At 54.0% G+C, this 21,273-nt stretch overlaps 1 protein-coding gene across 2 annotated transcripts in view; it reads right to left on the bottom strand.

The window, feature by feature from the left end:
- The window catches only part of ADGRD1 (adhesion G protein-coupled receptor D1), a 151,771-nt gene that overhangs the window by 26,012 nt on the left and 104,486 nt on the right, over positions 1 to 21,273 (bottom strand). For both annotated transcript variants that reach the window (XM_057745437.1, XM_057745436.1), the window contains 4 exons: positions 20,582 to 20,705; positions 6,834 to 6,937; positions 5,182 to 5,293; positions 2,475 to 2,628 (listed from right to left, as the gene is read on the bottom strand). In XM_057745437.1, the coding sequence (XP_057601420.1) occupies positions 2,475 to 2,628; positions 5,182 to 5,293; positions 6,834 to 6,937; positions 20,582 to 20,705 (494 nt within the window). The remainder of the gene's footprint in view (positions 1 to 2,474; positions 2,629 to 5,181; positions 5,294 to 6,833; positions 6,938 to 20,581; positions 20,706 to 21,273) is intronic.

Here is a 21,273-nt window from a genome sequence, read left to right as displayed (position 1 = left end):
CAGGGGACTCCTTGGGGACAGAGATTACATTTCACCCACCTTACAAGTCCAAGCATAGGTCCTGACATGCAGCAGAACCTCAGCTATGTTGTTAATGTGACACCTCCAATCCCAGCTCAGCTAAAAACACAGTCCTTGAGTTTCACGAAATGATATCATGTGAAGGAAGGGGTAAGATCAGGGTGAGAATCTCCAGGGAAGTGACCTCTCTCTGGAGGACCCTCCCTGCAGCGTGATCTCCCAGGGCCCTGGGTCAGCCTGCAGTTCTTTCCTAATTAATAACTGCAGGTAGAGAGAGGCCAGTGGCCTGCAGACTGTATGTACTTAGGCCCAGAGTCAATTCTAACCCAATCATAAGAAAGGACACAGTTCAGAGTCCTGATGACATCACTTAAGGGGACGCTGACATGGAGACAGGCGGCAGCCCTGCTGGAAGCTGGCCCAGCCCTCCACCTGTGGGGAGCATCTGACAGAAGCCACACACTCAGACACACACAGGGAAGACGCTGGCATCAAAAACCACGCAGTCGTCACATCCAATTCTGTCAAGTAGGCACAGACACTCAGCGTTCCCAGATCACCTCATCTTTCAAAAGCACGCTATCATTTTATGTAAAATCTCTCCATTTTTAAATATTGCCGAATCATTCATTTTTTTTCTCCAACACTGTGCAGACCAAAGAAGAGACCCTTCATGGCTAGATTGGATTATGACACCCACCTCCAACCTGAGCCAAAGGAGATGGCTCCTGTCACTGCAGAGACAAATTCCACACTTTTAATTCCTTTCAACTGTCCTTGCTGTGGCTATGGTGTGTGTGCGTGTGCATGTGTGTGTGTGTGTGTGTACACATCTCTAAACTCTATGACCGTTTCCATAAAGAAACTAGTCATTACCGGTGGTTGGCCACCTGTAGCGTCCTGCAAATCCTTACTAAATGAAGTCAGAAGTCAGAGGTAGGAGCAAGCCTCAGCTCTCAGGGAATCAAGGCAGGATGGAAGGAGAAGGTCATGCTTGAGCCAGGCTCACCAAGGGGAAAAGGGAGAGAAGGGGACATTCGTGCTGAGAGGCCAGCGTGGGCAAAGGCATCCAGGTGAGGAGGAGTGCAGCGTGAACGGCGAGCTGCCCGCAGGTGGGGCACGAGACCTCACTGGCGACCACAGGGCGTCCCCTGGGAGGCCACACCAGTTCGGAGGTGGCTGCTGAGTCTCCTCTCTCCACATTGCCTGGGTGAGTCTCTCCAGTCTCCCCAGGAAAGCCAGGAGGGGTGCATAACTTACCTCCACTACATCCCCAAATAATTTACCTCAGCCAGCTCAAAGCACAAAGTAACATGTACATCTGCCTCCTGCACCATGAGGACCGTGAAAACTAAATCTATGGAAAGAAAAGTAGAAACGAGCAGCAGGTCCCTGCTGTCAGATTAATGCTTTATAATGAATGCAAGAATGCCAGGTGTCGATTACTCTGGCAGGAAGCAGGGGCTCCCGTGATCCAGGGCTCCTCCTCTGGATGGGCAGGAAGGATGCTGAACAAAGGAGTCAAGTCGATGGGGAGGGGACTCCCAGGATGATGGACCACCATAACTGGTGAAAATTAGCTTTAAACAAACACAACCATTTAAAGTCTCTGCAAATTTTCCCAAGGCATGCAGCAAATGAAGAAAAATTTATTCGAGGAAACCTACTAAGTCTGGGTAAAATAGAGAGGCTGGGACAGCTGGGTTATAACCTGCTCTACTCCAGGCAGCCATGGCCAATGAGGCAGGTTCCTCCCCTCCCCCCCGCCCCGGGGCCCAATATTATCTCCCTGGAGCAGGCTGCCAGCATTTCTCATTCCCTCCAGCACCACGTTGCAGAAATGCTATTCCAGGTAAGAGAAACCAAGAGATTAAAGTTTCCTACCTCCCTCCAACCACAACTTACAGGGATAGGGTCCATTCCAGGTGTGACTGGCTGAGAACATGGGGCCCTGACTGTCCTCTCTCCACAGCATCCTGTGAAATTAGAGGCTACCGCCCTCACCCAATGCCCTGCACTAAAGCTAGGGTGTCCATCCAAGAAAAGTGAGCCACTGTCCCTGCCCTGGCTCCAGAGATGTGCCTCTGGGATTCTCCCCAGGTAGGAGGGAAGCCAACCATTAGAACAGAGAACTCCAAAGCACTCCCCATGGGAACTGACTTTTTTGAAAAGGAATGTGGGGAAGTTCAAGCCTAAGAGTTCCTGGCCTCTTCAAGGTGTGTCCCATGAAGATGAAATCACAACCCACCTGCCCCACCTACCCCATCCCATCCCCACCAGCCCCATCCCATCCCGCCCTACCCCATCCCATCCCCATCCCACCCCATCCCATCCCACCCTATCCTATCCAACCCTATTCCCACTTACCCCATCCCATCCCGCCCTACCCCATCCCATCCCCATCCCACCACATCCCATCCCACCCTATCCCATCCAACCCTATTCCCACCTACCCCATCCTATCCCATAGTAGTAGCGGTGCTTGCTGTCCTCCGATCCAAAGACCTTGATCACCATGCTGTAGAGATGCAACCCTTCCACCAGCATCCATGCAAAGGCACTCAGGAAGAAGTAGTGCAGGAGCATGGCCAGCACCTGGCACGGGGTCTAGGATCAAAGCAATGGCACAGAGGGTAAGCCCTCTCTGGCGGACTGAGCAGTGGGAGTTTGCTGTTGTCCCAACCTCCTTGCACCGATTTTCTGGCGGTGCCTTCTAAACTAACGGCCTCATTTTCTTCCTGGGGAGTCACCTCTTGCCTTTCCCCGCTGAGTGATTTGAGTGGGGCACGTGACTCAGACAGCAGCCAATCACTGCACCAGATCCCTCCCAGGTACAGTGATTGGTTCATGAGAGGGCAGGGAATCATGCCCGGCCAATCGGCATAAACATCCCCATCCCTGCAGCAGCATTGGCTCAGTGGCGGGCACGTGACTGGCCAGGTCAATGGTGTGAGTTCCAGGGTGGGCGGGGCCGCCAGTGAGCAGGTTTCCCTCCTTCCTCCAGACCTCCGGAGAGGAGCCTGGAGCTTTGGAAGCATCCTTGCCCGGGAGGGGACGCCTGCAGAGTGGAGTGCACGAGGGGAAGGGTGTTGAGGGACAGAGAGAGAGAGAGCAGCCTGTGACGTGGCTTAAACTTCTAGACTCAGGAATTTTCAGTTCTCCATTTCAAGGTGTTGGTTACCTACCTGGAGCCAAAAGGCTTGAGTGACAAAGCTGCTTCCCTCCTTACTCTCCACAGGTATGATAAACAGAGATGCACAAACTACCTGTATGTCTGTTCCTTCCGGCTTCTCCGGCACTGAGATGCAGAAGGCCCACCTGCCCACCCTCTGATGAACGGGTGAGGGTAGGCGCCTGCTCAGCACGGCACTCCCCTGGTCACGGCAGTGAGGGGCTGCTGGTCCCTCCTGCTCCTAGTGTCTTGGCCACAACTCCGAGCTCAGCCATGTGGACTCAGAGTCACCCAGGGAGCCTCCATCGGAGATCCCCCCCTCCGCTGGTCTCTGTGAGTTCACAGCCACCCACACCTAAGCTCGGATAAAAGGGCTCGCAAACTAGGAGCCTGGGGAGGAGAACAATTATGAAAACCAAGAACAAGCGTCTCTATGGGGGCTCCATGTCTTGTCCTCCCAAGGCGTCCTGGTCAGTTAATTCTCAGGAAAAAAAAAAAAAAAAAGGAACAGTTTGCTGAAATATTGTGTTTCTGTTCATCAGGCTGTGTTAAAATTTAGATACAAATATGGGACACAGCTATTATTTTGGGGGTCCCAGCACCTGTGATCCTGCATCTTCTAAGACCAGCTGCCCCTTTCGTGTGGGGAGCGGCCCCTCCCCACACAGAGGCTCTGGTGAGACCGGCCACCACTGTCACCTCTCCTGTCTGCCACAGAGGTCATCCAATGGGCAGATCACTCGAGCAGGACCACTCAGAGCCCTGCCTGGGATTTGAGACACATGGGCTCTGAGAGCGAGATTCTCCCGGTCCCTGGGGTCACCATCTGGGTGATGGACACCTGCACTGCTTCCCCACCTGCCGCCATCACGCAGTGGGAACTCGCCCCTCACAGGGCAGCATGGGCAGGTGGCCTCAGCACCACCTGAATACTTGATGGAAATAGGAATACCAGGTCCTACGGAACCCGAATCTGCATTTTAAGAAAACCCCGTGCGATGTGGAGCTTGCAAAGCATCCAGTAGGAGAGAAGGAGGCTGCTGCCGGCCTCCTATGTCCACGGCACAGCCAGGAACTTCTTAGACATTTGGCTGAACCCCTAAACCTGCAAGCAGAGGAGGGCAGAGCTCTCCTTAGGCAGCAGCCCCAGGACAGGCAAGGGGGCTGAGGACCCTGCCAGGCAGTGAGGACAAGATGTTCTGCTGACCCTCACTTTGTGGGATAGAGTTCATCTCCCATTAGCCATTTGTGATTGCATCCCAGGACCACTGACTTATACTACTGGGTTCCCCTTCTGTCCTGGTGTAGAGCAAGCACGTCTCTGCTTCTGCTTCTCATCAACCCACGTCACCCAAGCCTGGGTCATTTTGGCTTCAGTTTTTTACTTTCTATGAGATCTAAGACTTCCTAGGTCCCTGGAGAACCACCCCCCCACAACCCGCCCGATACAAAAGGCAGGAAAAAGGTAGGTCTGGGTCTTCACAGTCCCATTGCGGAGAGTGCCCACCCTTGGCAGGAGGAGGGGATGCAGCTGTGTGCAGTCAGAGCAGGGATGGAGGGCAGTGTCTGCAGCAAGACCGCACGAGGTCAGGCCCCGGTCAGCGCTTGTCAGGTCACCCTGGGTGAGTGGCTGAAACTCCCTCGTGCCCCAGTCTGGCATCTACAGCAGGAGGGTTATGGTGGCACCGCCTTGTGGGCTTGTTATGAGGATTAACTGAGTGGATCTACGTAAGCCCTCAGCTGAGTGCCCAGCACGCGGTCGGGGCCATAGGTGTCTTCATTCCAGAGACTGATGCTGAGCAGGGAAGACAGCTTACGCCTGTTATCTTCCCTGTCTTTCCTGGACGAACCACAGCCTGGCTATCTGGTGGTCTGAATTCTGAACTGAAACCAGCAGGAGAAGGTGACACCCCTGGTGACATTTGAGGGAGGAGGGGGAGGGAGGGAGGCCCACAGTGGACCCCGCAGGACCGAGGGGGCCCACTCACCGTGCCTGGCTCGAAGCGGAAGCTGACAAGCAGCAGGATCTGGGCCACCAGGACGGCGCAGGACAGGTTGGCGTGGATGTGGTAGCGCTGGTTCCGGATGGTGCTGACCGAGCTGGAGGCAGAGAAGCACTGGGTCAGCCGCGGCTGCCCCATACCGCTCCTCCAAGGGCAAGGTCTTGATAAGCCCGCCCGGATGCTGTCACTCCTGGCTGTGAACCTTCAATGGCTCCCTATTACTCTTGGAAATGACCCAGGGCCTGACCCTTGCCTGACTCAGCTCTTTCCTTCCCCTGCTCACAGACCCCCTTTTCTGGTTCTCCAAAACCTCCACTAGCCCACTCCAGCCTCCGGGCCTTTGCATCAGCTGTTCCTCTGCAGTGAAGTCCCTTCACAGGTCTCCCCTTAGAACTTCCTGAGCCTGAAAGAGCCCCACCTCCTCTCTGAACTGCTCTCAGCGCTCGGACGGCTGTGAAGATGTGCGTTCAGGTCTCCACATCCTCACTCATTGTCCGCCCACCCCTACCCCACCCCAAGCCAGGTGTGTTTTCATGTCTTGGGCACAGCTGCATCCTCAGAGCCGACTTCACCTGAGTCAGCTGAGGAAATAGCTGAAGAACGAGGGAATCAAAGAAGGAACGTCCTGAGTTTAAAGCTGGGGCCCCTCCAAACCTGCATCTGCCTCTTCTCACCTGGCTCAGATGCCACCAGAAGCTCCTGCATCCAGTGTGTACCCCTGCCCCCCGCCCCTAGAGCACCTGGGGAAGCCACCAGCCTCTCCTGCTGACATTGCTGCATCCCCCCAACCAAAAACACCTGGGGACCCCCAGCCACAGAACCACCCAGGTGATGGATGGCCTCAGGGAACAGGGCAGGCGAGGAGGGGTGCTGGCCTCCAGGAGGAACCCCGGGAGCGGAGGAAGGAGGCAGGGGGCAGATAAACTCCTGAGCATCCCCAGAGAGTGAGGTCCATCCAGGTGTGAGTAAAATGCTCTCCTCTGAGACCCAGCAGCCCTGAGGGGAGTGAGTGTGCAAACATGTCCTCACAGCTGTCCACCCAGACTCACGACTCTCATCTTATTTTTCTGTTCCAGTTCAGAAAGGGCCACGGATGGACTGATCTACCAGCCTCCACTCCGGGGTCTGCAGGGGTCCCCTCAAGCTCTGACCGGACAACGTGGCTTCAGCTGGCAGGGAGGCAGGGGCCCTCCAGTGTTCTCACCCCTGGGAGCCTCCCGCAGCCCAGCCCCATAAGGATCTGGCTGTTTCATATCATTTGGGGGTGAGGGGAAGGTGCTCAGTTCTGGCTCTCACCTGGCCTGAGGCAAGAAAGCCCTGTGGGTTGGGGACATTTCCAGAGCTTTCCAGGTTAGATCAAGCCGGGTGCCCTCCAATTCCACAGCCCTTCCTCTGCCCTCTCTCTTTTCCAGCACCCAGAGCCCCCTCGCTGCAGCCCAGATCTCAAAAGAAAAGGTAATCGAGGAACAGCCATCCAGCTGTCACACACAGACTGCAGAATCTAAACAGGGGCTGGCATGTCCCGCCTCCTGACTACAAGTGCCAGAAGGGAAATCGAGGGGGGCAGGGGTGGCACTGACATTTGCACGAAGCCGCCCAACCTCCTGGGACCCGGGGCAGAGCAGACAATGACTCACGAGAGCACGGCGAAGGTGACCAGCGTGATGGCCAGGCAGAGCACGGACAGCGAGCAGCCGATGTAGCTGATGGACGACAGCGCCACCTGGTGTCCGCGTGTGAGCTGTGCGGGAAGCAGAGCAGAGGCGGTCAGCCGCCCAGTCCAGGTCCTGGAGGGGGACTGGCCCTGTGGTTAGTGTGGCCCGAGCCTGATCGGGGTGGCGGTGGGGCTTCAGGCTGGAAAGGGTCCCAGGGCTGATGCACAGCTGAGCACGAGGCAGCCACTGGGCCATCCTGAGTTGGTGGTGATCGCCAGTCCCCACCTCTCCCCCGATGCCCCGTTGTTGCCACTGAGAGGGCCAGTCCTTTGGTGTTGGCCCTTGGTTCTGCACATTTCAGATGCTCCAGATGGCTTCACCAACCACTCAAATTCCTCCCCCCGCTAGCATCTGTGCTGCTACTGCCTCCCCTCCCCTCCCACCCTTCCCCATGCAGCCCGCCTGCTCCGTGCCTCCTTGTCTAGGATGCAACTTCCACAGCTGCCCAGGAGGTGCAGGGTTTGCTTAAGAGCCTGACCCAGGCCCCAGTTCAAGTCCCAGCATGACCTTGTCCCAGCTGATGACCTAAGAGTGAATTTGAGGCTATGAAGTGCTCAGAGCCATGGAAGAGTTTGCTGTTATCCCTGATGTCAAGTAGAGCATAAACAAATGTGGCAAGTAAGTGGATGCAAAGGCACAAAGGACGGTGACAGAAACCACAGCTCACCTAACAGCACAAACCAAAACTCCAGGAGCTGGTGTCTCAAGGTCACACACATTTGACCCTGGGAGTCAAGAAGCTCCATGCTCCCTAAGCCACACGCCTAGGAGACCAGCATCCCACAGAAATCCCTGCCGTGAGCTTCCTGCTGGGGCTCACGGCTCCTCCATCAGCATCAGAGACCCAGCCTGGAGCTCCCTCTGCATCTGTGTCCAGTGCCAGACACCAAGGTCCCTCCAGCCTTGGCCAGGACACCCAGTGACCTTGGCCTCCAGCTAAACTGCTTTCTTCCCTGTTCACTGGGGCCTAACTGGGAAAAAGGAGGCAACTCTGAGGTACATAAAAGGGCTGTTGGCCAGGATGAGGGAAATGCTACGGGCCCAGGAGGCCCCACCAGGAAACGTAAGTGGGTCACAGGGAGCAATTTGGCGCCCATCGGGTTGGTGCCTGAGAGCTCATCACTTAATGGGCTTTACTTCCTCCAGAGCTGTGAGTCACTCAACTCATCCCTGAGGGGTCAGGGAACACTTTAAATCCCTGGCTGAATGGAGGCAAAAGCCTGGACCCCATAGCCCTGGACATGGGGTGGGGGGCCTTCATGAGTAACCCCTGTCTATTCACCAAAACAAGCCTCCTGGGCAGGAGGGGCCACCAGCGCATTCCTGCGGCAGCCTTCTTAGCAGCATCCCAAGATCTGGGCCCTAAACATCTCCATCTGCAGACAGACAGGCCACGTGGTGTTCTGAGTCACCACATACCCGAGGATGGCAAATGGAGATATATTCCTAGAGCCACTTTCCCACACCATGTCGCTTCACTCTCTAATTCCTGTGAGATGCTGTCATTGGTCTTCCGTGAATTGACGTTTCTGGTGTTAGATAAGTTTCGGGAAAGCTGCACTCTCTATCTGCCTTTAAAGACTTTTGGAGAATATGAGCAACTTAAGGCTTCTAAGAATCCTCCAGGTAAATATATAGCTAGAAGGAGCTACGTTACTCTTGGCACTTCTCAAACTCTTTGGGGGAGGGGAAGAGAGTACCCCTTTGGAAGTGCTGTTACTTCAAGCGATAATTTTCAGAAACGGAGACTAAAACCAAATGAGGAAACACTAACGTTATACTGAATATGTCATTTTCCTTTGCTGTCTCATAAGACAGTTGAAAAATCTTGTCACTATTACGACGATCTCTGCCTAGAGATATAGGAAAGTATCGGTTACCAGAGTTGATGGATATCAGAAGACCATCAGCTGTTCTTGGAAGCTAAGGCCCACCTCTGCAGGACTCACTAAATTGAAATTAACTTAAATAACCAATGGAAATGTCTGCAAATGATAGCAGTGTGCCCGTGTCCAAGAGCTCCAGGACATCTTCATCCTTTTGCCACTGGGAAGTCCCCTCCCTAGTCTGGCCCTGAGCCCAAGTTCTCTGCATGAGTCCTCCGCACCCCGAGGTGTCAGCTCTTCCCACCCCTGTCCATCGCTGTACTGTCCAAACATCTCACATCCCCCCAGTGGGATGCGTCCCACTCTGACAGCACTGTCACATTTCACAGGGGAGTCTTCTTTCTCCCGGAAAGAGGATGAGCTTTTTGAGAACAGAGATCACATTCCTGAAACTTCCACCCACAGCTTTGAGAACAGCAGGGTACCACTGAGAATGATGGTTTTCCAGAGGCATTTGCTGAAGTTTTCAGGGTAGAAAGAGCCCTCAAGTCTACTCCTCTGACTCCCCCACTGATTCACCATAAAAAATGTATTTAATCTACATCACTGTTTGTATACCTCTTAGAGAGATAATAAAACTTTACCTCCTCCACTCACAGAGCTGTTGTGAGATTCCAGTAGGCTCACGTGAGAGCTCATTGCACAGTGCAGGAGCTTCCAGGTGTGAGAGCTATACCTGGCCAGCCACACTCACTGAAATCTTTACCTGTTCTCTGCATGCACACTCTGCCTAGAGCTTCTGATAAATGGGAGTCCAGCCTGAGCCTCAGACCCATACCTGCCCAATCCTATACCACATGCCCTCAAGCCCCACCATCAACCAAACCCACCATCAATCAACTCCTCCATCAATCAACCCTATTATCAACCAATTCAATCATCAACCAACTTTTCATCACAACTTTTACCAAACCCAACCAAAGCCAGCCTCAAGCCAGGCACGAAAGGAAATACTAAAAAGAAAGAGATATGGCCCCTCTCATGAGCAGAGCTAACATCCTGGCCAGCCAGTCTTGAAATGGTTATACAGAACATAAGGCAAGCTATGTTGGAAGGTCATACTTTCCATGGCACTTGAATTACAAACTGAGCCAATATGGTGAAAGTGAGAGGCGATCAGAAGGACCCTAAGATCCCACATAAACTGGCATATCCGAGGTCTGTGCAGGTAACCTCGTACATCATTCTTTGACACACTGGCCTGAATAACGCTGAGGCAGACCACAGGAGGGACCAGGAGGAGCCTGCCTGCAGAAGTCGGGGTCTTCAAACCTTTCTGGTTTAAAACAGCTGTCAAATCCAGAGCCTAGGACTTCCCTGGTGGTGCAGTGGTCAAGAATCTGCCTGCCAGTGCAGAGGACACAGGTTCCATCCCTAGTCCGGGAAGATCCCACATGCCGAGGAGCAGCTAAGCTCATGTGCCACAACTACTGAGCCTGCGCTCTAGAGCCTGTGAGCCACGACTATTGAGCCTGCGTGCCACAGCTACTGAAGCCCACACGCCTAGAGCCCATGCTCCGCAACAAGAGAGGCCACCATAATGAGAAGCCTGTGCACCACAACGAAGAGTAGCCCATGCTCACCACAACTAGAGAAAGCCTGTTTGCAGCAACGAAGACCCAATGCAGCCAAGAAATAAATAATAAAAATAAATTAATTAATTAAAAAAAAATCCAGAGCAGAATGGTGTGTGTGTTGGTAGGGGGACAATCTGAGAGACGCTGATTGCCTGAAGGGTTTACTCCCCTCTCTTTTTACATAAGAGCTTTACAACTTTAACACACCTTCAGCCCACTGGTGTGTCAGGGTATTAAGTGAACTTGCATCCTGTGTTAAATGCGGCTGTGCTGTAACCTGCAAACAGCCTGTGCCTTGTGAAGTTGGATGGGAGGGGGGTGTGGGCTTCACCCAGGCCCCAACACGTGGCAGGAAGTGGACAGAGAGGACAGGAGAGGGCCTCCTGGACCAGAAGCAGCGTGCACTCTAGGTGGTGAGGTCCACGCAGACATGTTGGGAGCCCCAGCGTCTGACAGCGGACTGGCAAACTCCAGGTGCTCAAGAGATGAAGCAAAGCTCCGAACACCTGTCTGGGCAGCCGTCACAGAAGAGCGGCTAGCTAAGAGGGGAAGAGCGGGACTGCCTTTACTGGGCACCTGCGGCATGCGGGCACTGGACCTGCAGAGCAGGCTGTGGGGTGGGCATCCTGGTTCTCACGACGAGGAAAGGTGACCGCCCAGCGCTGTATGGCTGGTGAGGCAGTGCTGACCCCACGTGGCCTGGACCGCCATTGGCAGCAAGTATTAAGCACCCACTGTGTGCCAAGCCCGAGGCTTGCCCTGCATTGGGGAAAGCAGATAATGAACAAAGGCATAAAGAGATAAACACATGAGCGAATGAATAAGGACACTAGTTCTGAGATGGACCAGGCTGTGATGGAAACGAACAGGGCTGTGGCAGAGGTGATCGCTGGGGGATGTGGAGGGGGCCCCAGACCTGAGAGTCATTCTGGGTTCTCCCTCTCTGCTCAGAGCCCGCCCCTGCCCAGTCCTGTTCGTTCCTCTGCTAACACATCCCTCTTTCTCTCCTGTTTCCAGAGCTTCCGCCTTAACCTCCTCCACCCGCTAGGCCCCCTGCGCTTCTCCCCGACTCCACCCCATTTCAGCCAAGTCGCCACTCAGCAGATATGGTTCCCAGCTCACCCACCTCCCGGGCACTCTGGCACCTAAAGTGAAATCCACCTTCCTTCCAGGGTCTCCAAGGCCCCCGAGTGATCAGCACCTCCCCTCCTGCATCTCTGCCTCACCACCTTAGTCACTCTGTCAGGAGGGTCCACACAGCAAAGAAAGACCCCCCCAGGGATTCAGCAGAGGGGACTGAACATAGGAAGCTGGTGACAAAGTATGGGAACCCCTGGAAAAGGAGATGATGGTGAGGGTCCCGGAGAACAGCCACAGCAAGAACCTCTGCCCTTGTAGGGTGGGAAAGGCAATGGGAGGGGGTGATGTGAGCAGAGCTGGGGCCACTGGCAAAGCTGGAAACACAACAGGCCTGTCCCATGAGCTGGGGTCGGGGAGGGAAGGTGGTACAGCAAGAACCGGGACCACGCAGAGGACACAGGCTGCGCGAGGAGCATCTGAGTGAGAGCAGACGGCTATCACTTCATGCCCGTCTCTCATTGGCTGGACTCAGCATGAAGCCAGTTGTCAAGGGAACCCGCGGCCAAGTAGAGTGAAGGACAAGTGGGGACACATCTGAGACTGTGCAGCCCACTCACTGTGTCAGCCCAGCTGTGGACGCTCTGAGCCCCTTGCTGGTCTTGGACGCTATGTTCTGTTTCCTCTGCCTCCACCTCCCCACCTCTGGCTCTTTTGCAAGGCTGGTTCCTGTCCTGCCTTCTGGTCTCTCTTCTGCAGGGACCCAGGCTCTGGGGAGCCTGCACACTGCCCCCTCACCCCCGCCCCGGGCGGCTCTGACCCTGACTGAGCCAGGCGCCTTCTTCAGCCCTGGGCAGCCCGGGTGTGGCGACAGTCCCTGAGTTTAACCAGCTGTAGGTTCTGCCAGCAACACCCTCTGCACTGAGTCCCTACTGCAGTGAATTTCACGTTGCAGTGATGGAGTGAGACTACAGCCCTGAAGACAGGCAGAGATGAGCTTCTTGGTCTGGTACCCCACAGCCCCACAGTGGTGCATCAGGTGGGATTTCTCCCCACCAGATACACGAAGACTTGGCTCCTAGGTCTTTAAAATGATGTCAGCGACCTGCCTTCCTCAGGCTAGTTACCTCATCAAAGGAGCCAGCCTGGGGCAAAGACAGAGCCACTTCACCCCATTGTTACCCAGACCAGGCTCCTGGGGGTGTCTCGCCACCTCCCCTCAGCCACACAGCTTGTGGACCAGTCTGGGGCCTGCTGGGAAAACAGGAACCACTTTAGCCCCTCAAAGAACTGGAAATTTAATTCAGGGCAGTGTTCACAAAGGGAAGAGGGCAACAGAGATGCCACAGGGATAACGGCACAACCCGGGCATTAATTAATCTCAGCAAGAAGCCACCTGCCCTGGCCCACGGTCACCTGGGGAAGCCAGGGCCACAGGCTGGAAGAGCTGCCCAGTGGGAGGCTGCAGAGACAAGGCCACCACCAGGAAAGCCGCCTGAGACTTGGCAAGAGAGGACGGACACCTGGCCCCACTGCCTTCCCCTCCCATCTCCTGCCAGAGCCCCAGGGGGCAGGGACCTGGGACACCAGCCAGCAGTGGTCGGCCCTGTGATGCAGAGCCCAGCAGGGGAAGGGGTGGGTCTAAGAGCAAAGGCCCAGGACCTGGACATACCTGGGGTCCTGGGGATTGGATCTCTCCCGCATCCAGCCCTGGGCAGCCAGGCTGTGGGAGCCAGGGAGCCGCCAGCCCTGCCCCTGAGGCTGCCAGTGCGGCTGGGAGGCTGCCAGCCCTCAAGATGCTAACTGGAAGCTGTGTGACCTCCAGCTTTATACGTGGGGGTGGGGATGGGGGGTAACGCAACACTGAGATCGCAAAGCACACACAGCATCTGTTGGGGGAGGCACGTGGACAATGGGATGACATGGGCCCCACGCACCAGCCACCCTGACACTCTCCACGGCGGCAGGGCTGGAGCAGAGCCCCAATCGTGGCTTCAAGCATCTATGAAAAGTTAAAACCAAGCACTGCCTGACCCAGCAAGCCCACTGTGGTGATGTGTCCTACAGACGCACTCCCGGTGAAGGGAAGGGTGTCTGCACACAGATCTTACTGTTTGCAGCAGCCAGAGACTGTCGTCACCTGATGTGGCTCTACAGAGAGAAGTCATGGGGTGGGGGGCGGTACATGGTCGTGAAAATGAAAGAGGCAGATCGGAGTAGACAGAGACGGAATTGTGGCCAGGAGGTACCGATACGTCTTTTAAAAGCACAGAACGGCCTTTACACTGAGCTACCCTGTGTTTAAAAAACAGGGTGACACGGAGACTGTCTCTGAGGTGACAGAATCGGCCACTGCTCCAGGCAGGGGGGCTGGGAGACCCGAGAAGGGGCGTTGTCAGCGTGTTCACCTCTGCCTTCTGTGTTGTTGCATTTTCCCACATGGTGTAGCAGCTTTACAGCAAACAGCCCCAGGAACTGGCCCTGGCTTGGTCTCAATCCTGCAAAGAGCCCTCCAGCTCCTGCAGGGCCCCTCACTCCCAACATGGTGGGGTTGGCAGCTTCTCCAAGAGGACCCCCTTTCCCCTCTCTGGCTTCCACCACCACACAGAGATCCATGATATTTATGACAAAAAATGTGGGATGTCCCTGATCTGGGTCATAACACACTTCAGTCCCCAACTCAGCCCTCCAGCCCAGAGCTAACCACCCTGAACCGCTATGGAGTCCTGATGTCCCTGCCCTGCCCTCCGTCTCTCTTCTCTCTCTCTCTCTCTCTCTCTCTCTCTCTCTGGAGGAAAGAACCTGCTTCCAGATGGTGAATCGAGCCCTCTGCCGGCACCGGACTAAATGCTGGCCGGGCCTGTCTGTGATACCCCTGCCAGGACCACAAATACAGCATCTCACCAGACCCCGGGGCCGGCTGCCTTGTAATTAGACTCCACCCCACACCCGCTCCGCGCCCCTCCTTGGCAGCCAGGAGGCGTGGCTTCAGGCAGCTGCAAGGGGCGTGGCTTCAGGGGGTCCTCTAACCCTGAGAGATGGAGGAGGGGCTCCTGTGAAGCGGAACCCCCACCCGCCCCACTGCAGCTCCAGCCCCAGCAAGCCTGGCGAGGTGTGCACCAGCCATGCCCTTCCTTTCCCAACAGTGGCTAGATTTAGAAAGGCCCAGAAGAGCCTGGAGTTTGCTTCAGGACATCGACTCTTCTGAGTCAGAGACCACAACCACCAATGCCTCCAGAGAGGCAGCTTATATAAATTTATGAGGCCAGCTGGGAGCTTGCATACATAATAAACAAGCGAGACTATTCTTCCCAAAAGGAATATCTTTATCTTCCTTTTCTTTTTCAAAAGTACCTCTTAGTGGATATGTCATTTTTCTACCTCAGAAAAGAACAGGAAGCATTTTACTGTCTTCCTAAAAGCAGAACAATGGGAACACGAGGATGAATGGCCTCCAGTGTGAGGGAGGCAATAGGGAATGACGGGGACTGTGGAGAACTGCGGTGCTCACCCCCGCCTGCAGGGGGCAGAGCTGCTCCATCAGGCTCTGTGTGGCCAAATCTTTTTCTCCTTCTTTTTATTTTTTAAGAAAAGCAGAAGTCTAAAAGTTTAGATATCTCTGAGTTCTGAAATATTGACAAATGGCAAAATGGCCATCATTAAAAAGTCTACAAATAACAAATGCTGGAGAGAGTGTGGAGAAAAGGGAACCCTCCTACACTGCTGGCGGGAATGTAAATTGGTGCGGCCACTATGGAGAACAGTATGGAGGTTCCTTTAAAAACTAAAATAGAACTATGATATGATCCAGCAATCCCACTCCTGGGCATATACCCAGAGAAAACCATAATTCAAAAGGATACATGCACCACAATGTTCATTGCAGCCCTACTTACAATAGCCAGGACATGGAAGCAACCTAAATGTCCATTGACAGATGAATGGATAAAGAAGATGTGGTATGTATATACAATGGAGTATTACTCAGCCATTAAAAAAGAATGAAATAATGCTGTCTGCAGCAATAGGGATGAACCTGGAGATTAATTAACTTATCTACAAAACAGAAACAGACTCACAGACCTAGAGGACAGACTTGTGTTTTCCTAGGGGGGTGGGTGTGGGATGGATTGAGAATCTGGGATGAGCAGATGCAAGCTATTATATTATATGTAGGATGGGTAAACAACAAGTTCCTACTGTAGAGCACAGGGAACTATATTCAATATCCTGTGATAAACCATCAGGGGAAAGGGAAGGAATATGAAAAACAAGGTGTATATATATATATATATATATAACTGAATCACTTTGCTGTACAGCAGAAACCAACACAACATCGTAAATCAACTATACTTCAATAAAACAAATTTTAAAGAAATAAATATTGACAAATGGGCTAACTAAAACATGTCCATGGGCCACAGTCAGCCTGCAGACCACAGGCTGTGACTCTGTCTCAGGGAACTGCTTCTTCCCTGGCCCCAGCTCCCTGGCTGGTGGGACTGTGAGGGGTCTCCTGGGGTCCAGCCGTTCAGGAGTACCTGTTCTAGCATAATGCTCCTGTCCCCTCCCAGGACAGACATCCAGGCCCAGGCTGCTCTCCAGGAGCCCACGACGGAGCCAGGGGCAGCCCCTGGAGACGGCCCGAGCTGCGCCACATGGGCCTCCAGTGCTCCTGCCAGCTTGGGGCTGTGCCCACCACCAGCTCACCTTGGGCATCACTGGCTGCAGCCTTGGTGGGGCTGTCCATCACTGCACAGCTTTCCCAGGATAGACAGCCAGCCTGTGCCCCTGGAATGTGAACCTCCGGGGACACAGGGTCCTGGACACAGGCAAGACTGAGTTATCCCTAAGGCTTCCATACCTTCAGGCCTTCATCCTAGAGCTGCCCTGTTCTCACCCCTTCCAAATCCTGCCTGTTCTGACTTCCCTTCCTATAAATTCCATTCATAAGTCAGCCACGGTGGTTACTGCTGCTTCAACAAGAAACCCGGGTGATACCCACCTGCTCCCTTCCCTAGACCCCACCTGGACCAGCCCAGCAGAGCATCCTGCAGGAGCCTCCATTTCCCAGTCCCCAGCACACTCTGCTGGTTGGTCCTCAGAGATGAGTGAGATTCTCACACCCACCTACATGCACTTGTGCACATTTGGTCCCTGTACCTGGGAGTCAGGGTTACTAACTAAACCCGCAAGCTCTGGGCATTCCAGCATCCAAGGAGACTGCTCCCATATTTCTTCAAGCTCCTCTCCTCTGTGGGACTGACTCTCTCATCCAGGAACTTGCTCAGCCGCCCCTGCCGAATGCTAGGCCCTAAGGCACTGGGCATTGGGAAGGAGCCACGAGCAATGTGCTCTCAGACCTTAGCAACTGCCTCTCCAAGCTGCGAATTGTATTATTCACTCATCTGAGGTCATTCCACACAAACGCATCACTGGGAGTGTATCACACAGGCTGGGGGTTCGGTCCAGTCTCCCCCGAACCTTATTTGACTCACTCGGGGAGGAAAGGGGCTCCAAGGGCAGACCATCGAGGAGGAAGCTGGGCAGGAGAGGAGCCAGAAGAGATTGGCAGAGAAGAGCCGGCACGCAGACGTGAGCTCAGAGGACAGAACCTGCCCAAGAGCCCGAGACCTAGGCTGAGAGGCAGAGCTCAGGAAGATGCGGCTCAGCGTGAGGGAAGGAAAGGCGTCCGTGCTGGTTTTATTAATTCTCCAAAAGCACCACAGATTTGGCAGCGACTTGTGGTAACTGCCTTGTTGTTTTTTTAAATGTTCATGAAAATGTTCATTTTTAGCATGGGTAATTTTAAACCATTTTCAAATCGACCTTTCCTGGCAATGAGTAGATACGATTTGCTTCCACAAAGACACCCACAGACTGTCTAAATCTGGTATCACCACTGCGTGGTGACAGATCTATAATCACAGATGCTCTGTGACCCCAGTTTTTTTTTGCTTCTTGGACCAGGCTGCCTCCCTTCCTCCCTCTCCCACCGACAGGCACAAACACAACTTCCTGCTGAGCGTTCGGTCCCTCTGCCCACTTCCACTGCCCAGCGGACCCACCCACGTCAAGGAGGAAACTGGATTTAGTCCTCAATGTGTAAAGGCTCCAGAGGAGGAAGCGCTGCTCTCGGGCTGTCCAGGGGCATGGTCACCCGCCTGAGCTTTGGACAGGAGAGCAGAGCTCGAGTCCAGACTCTGCCCCCGGGTGACCTTGGAGAAGTCCCCAAACCCTCATCTGTGATGGCGATGGTGACAGCCCTTCACCTACATAGGGAGGCCCGACGGAGGGAAAAGACCCCAAAACAGTGCCTTTCCTGTCCTCACTGACACCAGCAGGCACTCTGCTCTATGACCCCCAGGACCACAGCCTGCCTCCAATGACCCCAGGAGCTGTGGATGAGGATAAGCATGGGTGGAGGAAGAAGCAACGGGCGTCTCACGCAGTCAGGACCTGATGCTTGGGTCTCAGGAACAGGGACTTACTGTCCTCACTTCAGGGCACTCTGATATGTTGTCGTCTTCTTTAATTTTCCTTTAAATCACTAGCAATGGCCCACCGCACTGATCTCCCCGGCTACCCAGTGTGCGCCCCGTTTTAGGATCAAAGAGCTGCAGGACAACTAAAGAAAGGGTTTTGACAGAGCACGTGGGAAAGATGGAAACCAAAAGGGAGCAGGTACCAGGCACTCAACTGCCCCCTAAGTGTCACGCCTTCAAGAAAACGCCCCCACCGGGACTGATTGGGGGTCACACCTGCCCAGACAAAGACTCACCACTAAGAGTGTTGGGCAGACAGATGGGCTCGCACCCCTCCAGCCCACGATAGAAGAGCTTGCCCTGAAACTCTAAAAGCTCACGGCCCAAAGGACTCTGATGCGACCACGCCTGGGCTTCACTTCGTGGGTGGTCAGGATTCCCTGGCGTAACCTGGTGACCCTTGGTGACTCTGAGCGATGGGGTTGCAGAGAAGTCTGCTCACCCCACCCTCACCTGTCACAAGGAGAGCAAAGGGGCTCATCTGTCCAGATCGACAGTGTCGGGTGTGTCTGTGCAGGGACTGTGCGGGGGGCCGGCCCCCCACGTCCTCCCAGGGGTCGCCTGGAACCCCTTCTCTGGAGTCTCCATAAGTAATTCACAGTCTGCTTGTAAAATCCACGATGTGCTTTGCAGATGGAAAGATCCCCACGCCCACTGCCCTCCACCCGTGATATGCTAACCTCATCAGTCCTGCCTCCTGCCCTCTGCACTTGCCTGGAATATTCCTCTCCCAGGACTTCTAGAGATGAGCCTCTTCTATTCAAATGTCACTTCCTGGGAGACACCTCCTCCCCCACAACCACACTCCCAAAAGGCATCCTCCATCCCCACCTGACGTCTCCTCCATCCCTCCCTGCCAGGTTCCTCCTACCTTTATTGCTCTTTGAAATTACCTATTTGCTTGTTAATTTGTTTATGCTCTGTCTTTCCCACTAGAATATAAATTACTCCAAAGCAGAAACACACGGTATTCTTGTTTACAAATGAACCTCCAGGCCTGGCACACCTTAGGTGCTCAATAGGTGTTTGTTGAATGATAGTGGATAAGAAACTAATCCTCAGGTAAATACCGCTTGCAGTCTGGGTATTGCTATAGAAATCACACCTTCCCTAACAAAACTGATGCAATCGTGGGTTCATCAAATATTTACTGATGCCCAATATATGCAGTACCTGGACTACAAAACTCAGGAGAAAGGAGTCTGTTCATAAACAGACAGACCCAGCCAGCTAGTGGATGTACCCCGAGAGGGTGGGCCCCCGTTACGGGGGGTGGGTTTGCCAGAGCACCTGCCAGAGCAGGTTATACAGCAAAGGAGACTCAGCTAGTGCTGGCATCTCATTTCCCATCAGCTGCCTCCTCCCCTCCCTCAGGCACATAGAAGTGGGGAGATCAGAGCATCCTCTTGACAAGTGGCCAGTGTGCCGAGCCGGTGGAGGGTTCAGCTCTGCTGATGGAGGAGGAGGAAGCCCCCACCCAGCTCTAGCCCTGCTGTCCCAAGTGAAAACTCTGGTGCACCATCACCATGGATCTTCAGGAGCAGCCAGAAATTGAGTCGTAAATAAAAATTTTCAATTTCTGAAACACAGTATGGGATGAAACCAAACTTATCTCTAGATGTTCGACCTGCCCTGCATCTTAGGAGATCCTAGGAGAAGCCCCATCACCTCCCTGCTCTCTGCCCCGCACCAGGAAAATTCAGTTTTCTTTGGGGGCCTAAGGAGCCAAGGAAGTCATCACTTGCAGGTGTCAGGGACAAATCATAGTTCAGAGGGTCCTACCCCAGGGCATCTGCATTTTTAAAGACCACTCTTTCTCTTCTCTTACAAGCTATGCATGCCTTGACCCACAGAAATTACTGCTGACCAAGTGCTGACTAAGCCTAGCAGGCAATAAAGATTAAATATTCTGAAGCAGAGAAACACAACCAGGAGGGTCCTCTTCCATCCTGGACCTAAGGGTAGACATCCTGGCCCGGTTTGGAGAGGAGGACCCAAGAGGTGGCTGGAAATCGCCTCCCCTATCTCAGGGCTCGCTCCCACTGGGGCTGGAAGCCAGGTCCCTCAGAAACAGGTCCAGGGCCCCGTCTGCAGCCCAGGGTCTCCTTTCTCACGGCAGAGATGCTCAGAGGACATGGTGCGGCCACCCTGGACTTAGATGCACCTGTATGTCACCACCAGTGACACCTTCTCTGGACATCCAGGCATGCTGCTTACAGCCGAGGACCTCGCTCTGCTGGACACGCCCACGGCACAGGGAGAGTTTCACAGCCCAGTGACCGAAGGTAGAAAATATTGCCATGACAGGCTCTCAGGCTACATGTGAATTCTCAAAAGGGACCTAGGGCCTGCACACGTGCTGCCTGAGGAAACCCGGAGCACAGGAGCTTTTGCAAAAGAAGTGGAGCCTCACCGATGTCCCCAACCACCAGGCATCCCTACCAGTGGAGGCTCCCAACCACCCCAGTGCAGCTGAAGCCCCTGGTGCTGACAACAAAGACATGCACTTGGCCCCCACTACAGGCTGATGGAGAAAGGGCACCTCCTTATGGTCCAGGAGCCCCTCCCCACCTGGCACTTACCTCCAGTGGGACCACCTGCATCAGGATGGCGAAGTTGGTGAGGTGCGTGCAGCGGCAGACGGAGTAGCTGAGGTTCCCTTCAGTGAGAGCACAGCCCTGGTTCGACCAGACGCCTCCTCCGGAGCTGAGGACACAGGAGGAACCGTCAGCCAGAAGCAAAGCCCATCCTTGGCCAGCGGGCTGAGAAAGTGTTCTCACCACCAGGCTGATGAGACTGGGATGCATCTGGTGTTGATCAGGCCACAAGGAAACAAACACCTGTTTCCTTCCGGGAGGGAAAAGCGGTGCAACCACTTTGGCACAATCATTTTGCAAAACACATGGTCCAACATCAAATAAACATGAAGTGTCTGTTGGCCACCCATATGTCTTCTTTGGAGAAATGTCTATTGAGGTCTTCTGCCCATTTTTCGATTGGGCTGTTTGTTTTTTTGTTGTTGAGTTGTGTGAGCTGTTTGTATATTTTGGAAATTAAGCCCTTGTCAGGACATTGTTTGCAAATATTTTCTCCCATTCTGTAGGTTGTCTTTTCATTTTGTTTATGGTTTCCTTTGCTGGGCATATACCCAGATAAAACTCTAATTCGAAAAGACACATGCACCCCTACGCTCATAGCAGCACTAGTTACAATAGCCAAGACGTGGAAGCAACCTAAATGCCCATGGACAGATGACTGGATAAAGAAGATGTGG

Source organism: Hippopotamus amphibius, chromosome 8 (assembly GCF_030028045.1).
Source record: "Hippopotamus amphibius kiboko isolate mHipAmp2 chromosome 8, mHipAmp2.hap2, whole genome shotgun sequence".
Classification (NCBI taxonomy): Eukaryota; Metazoa; Chordata; class Mammalia; order Artiodactyla; family Hippopotamidae; genus Hippopotamus; species Hippopotamus amphibius.
This window is presented reverse-complemented; position numbering and strand designations above follow the sequence as displayed.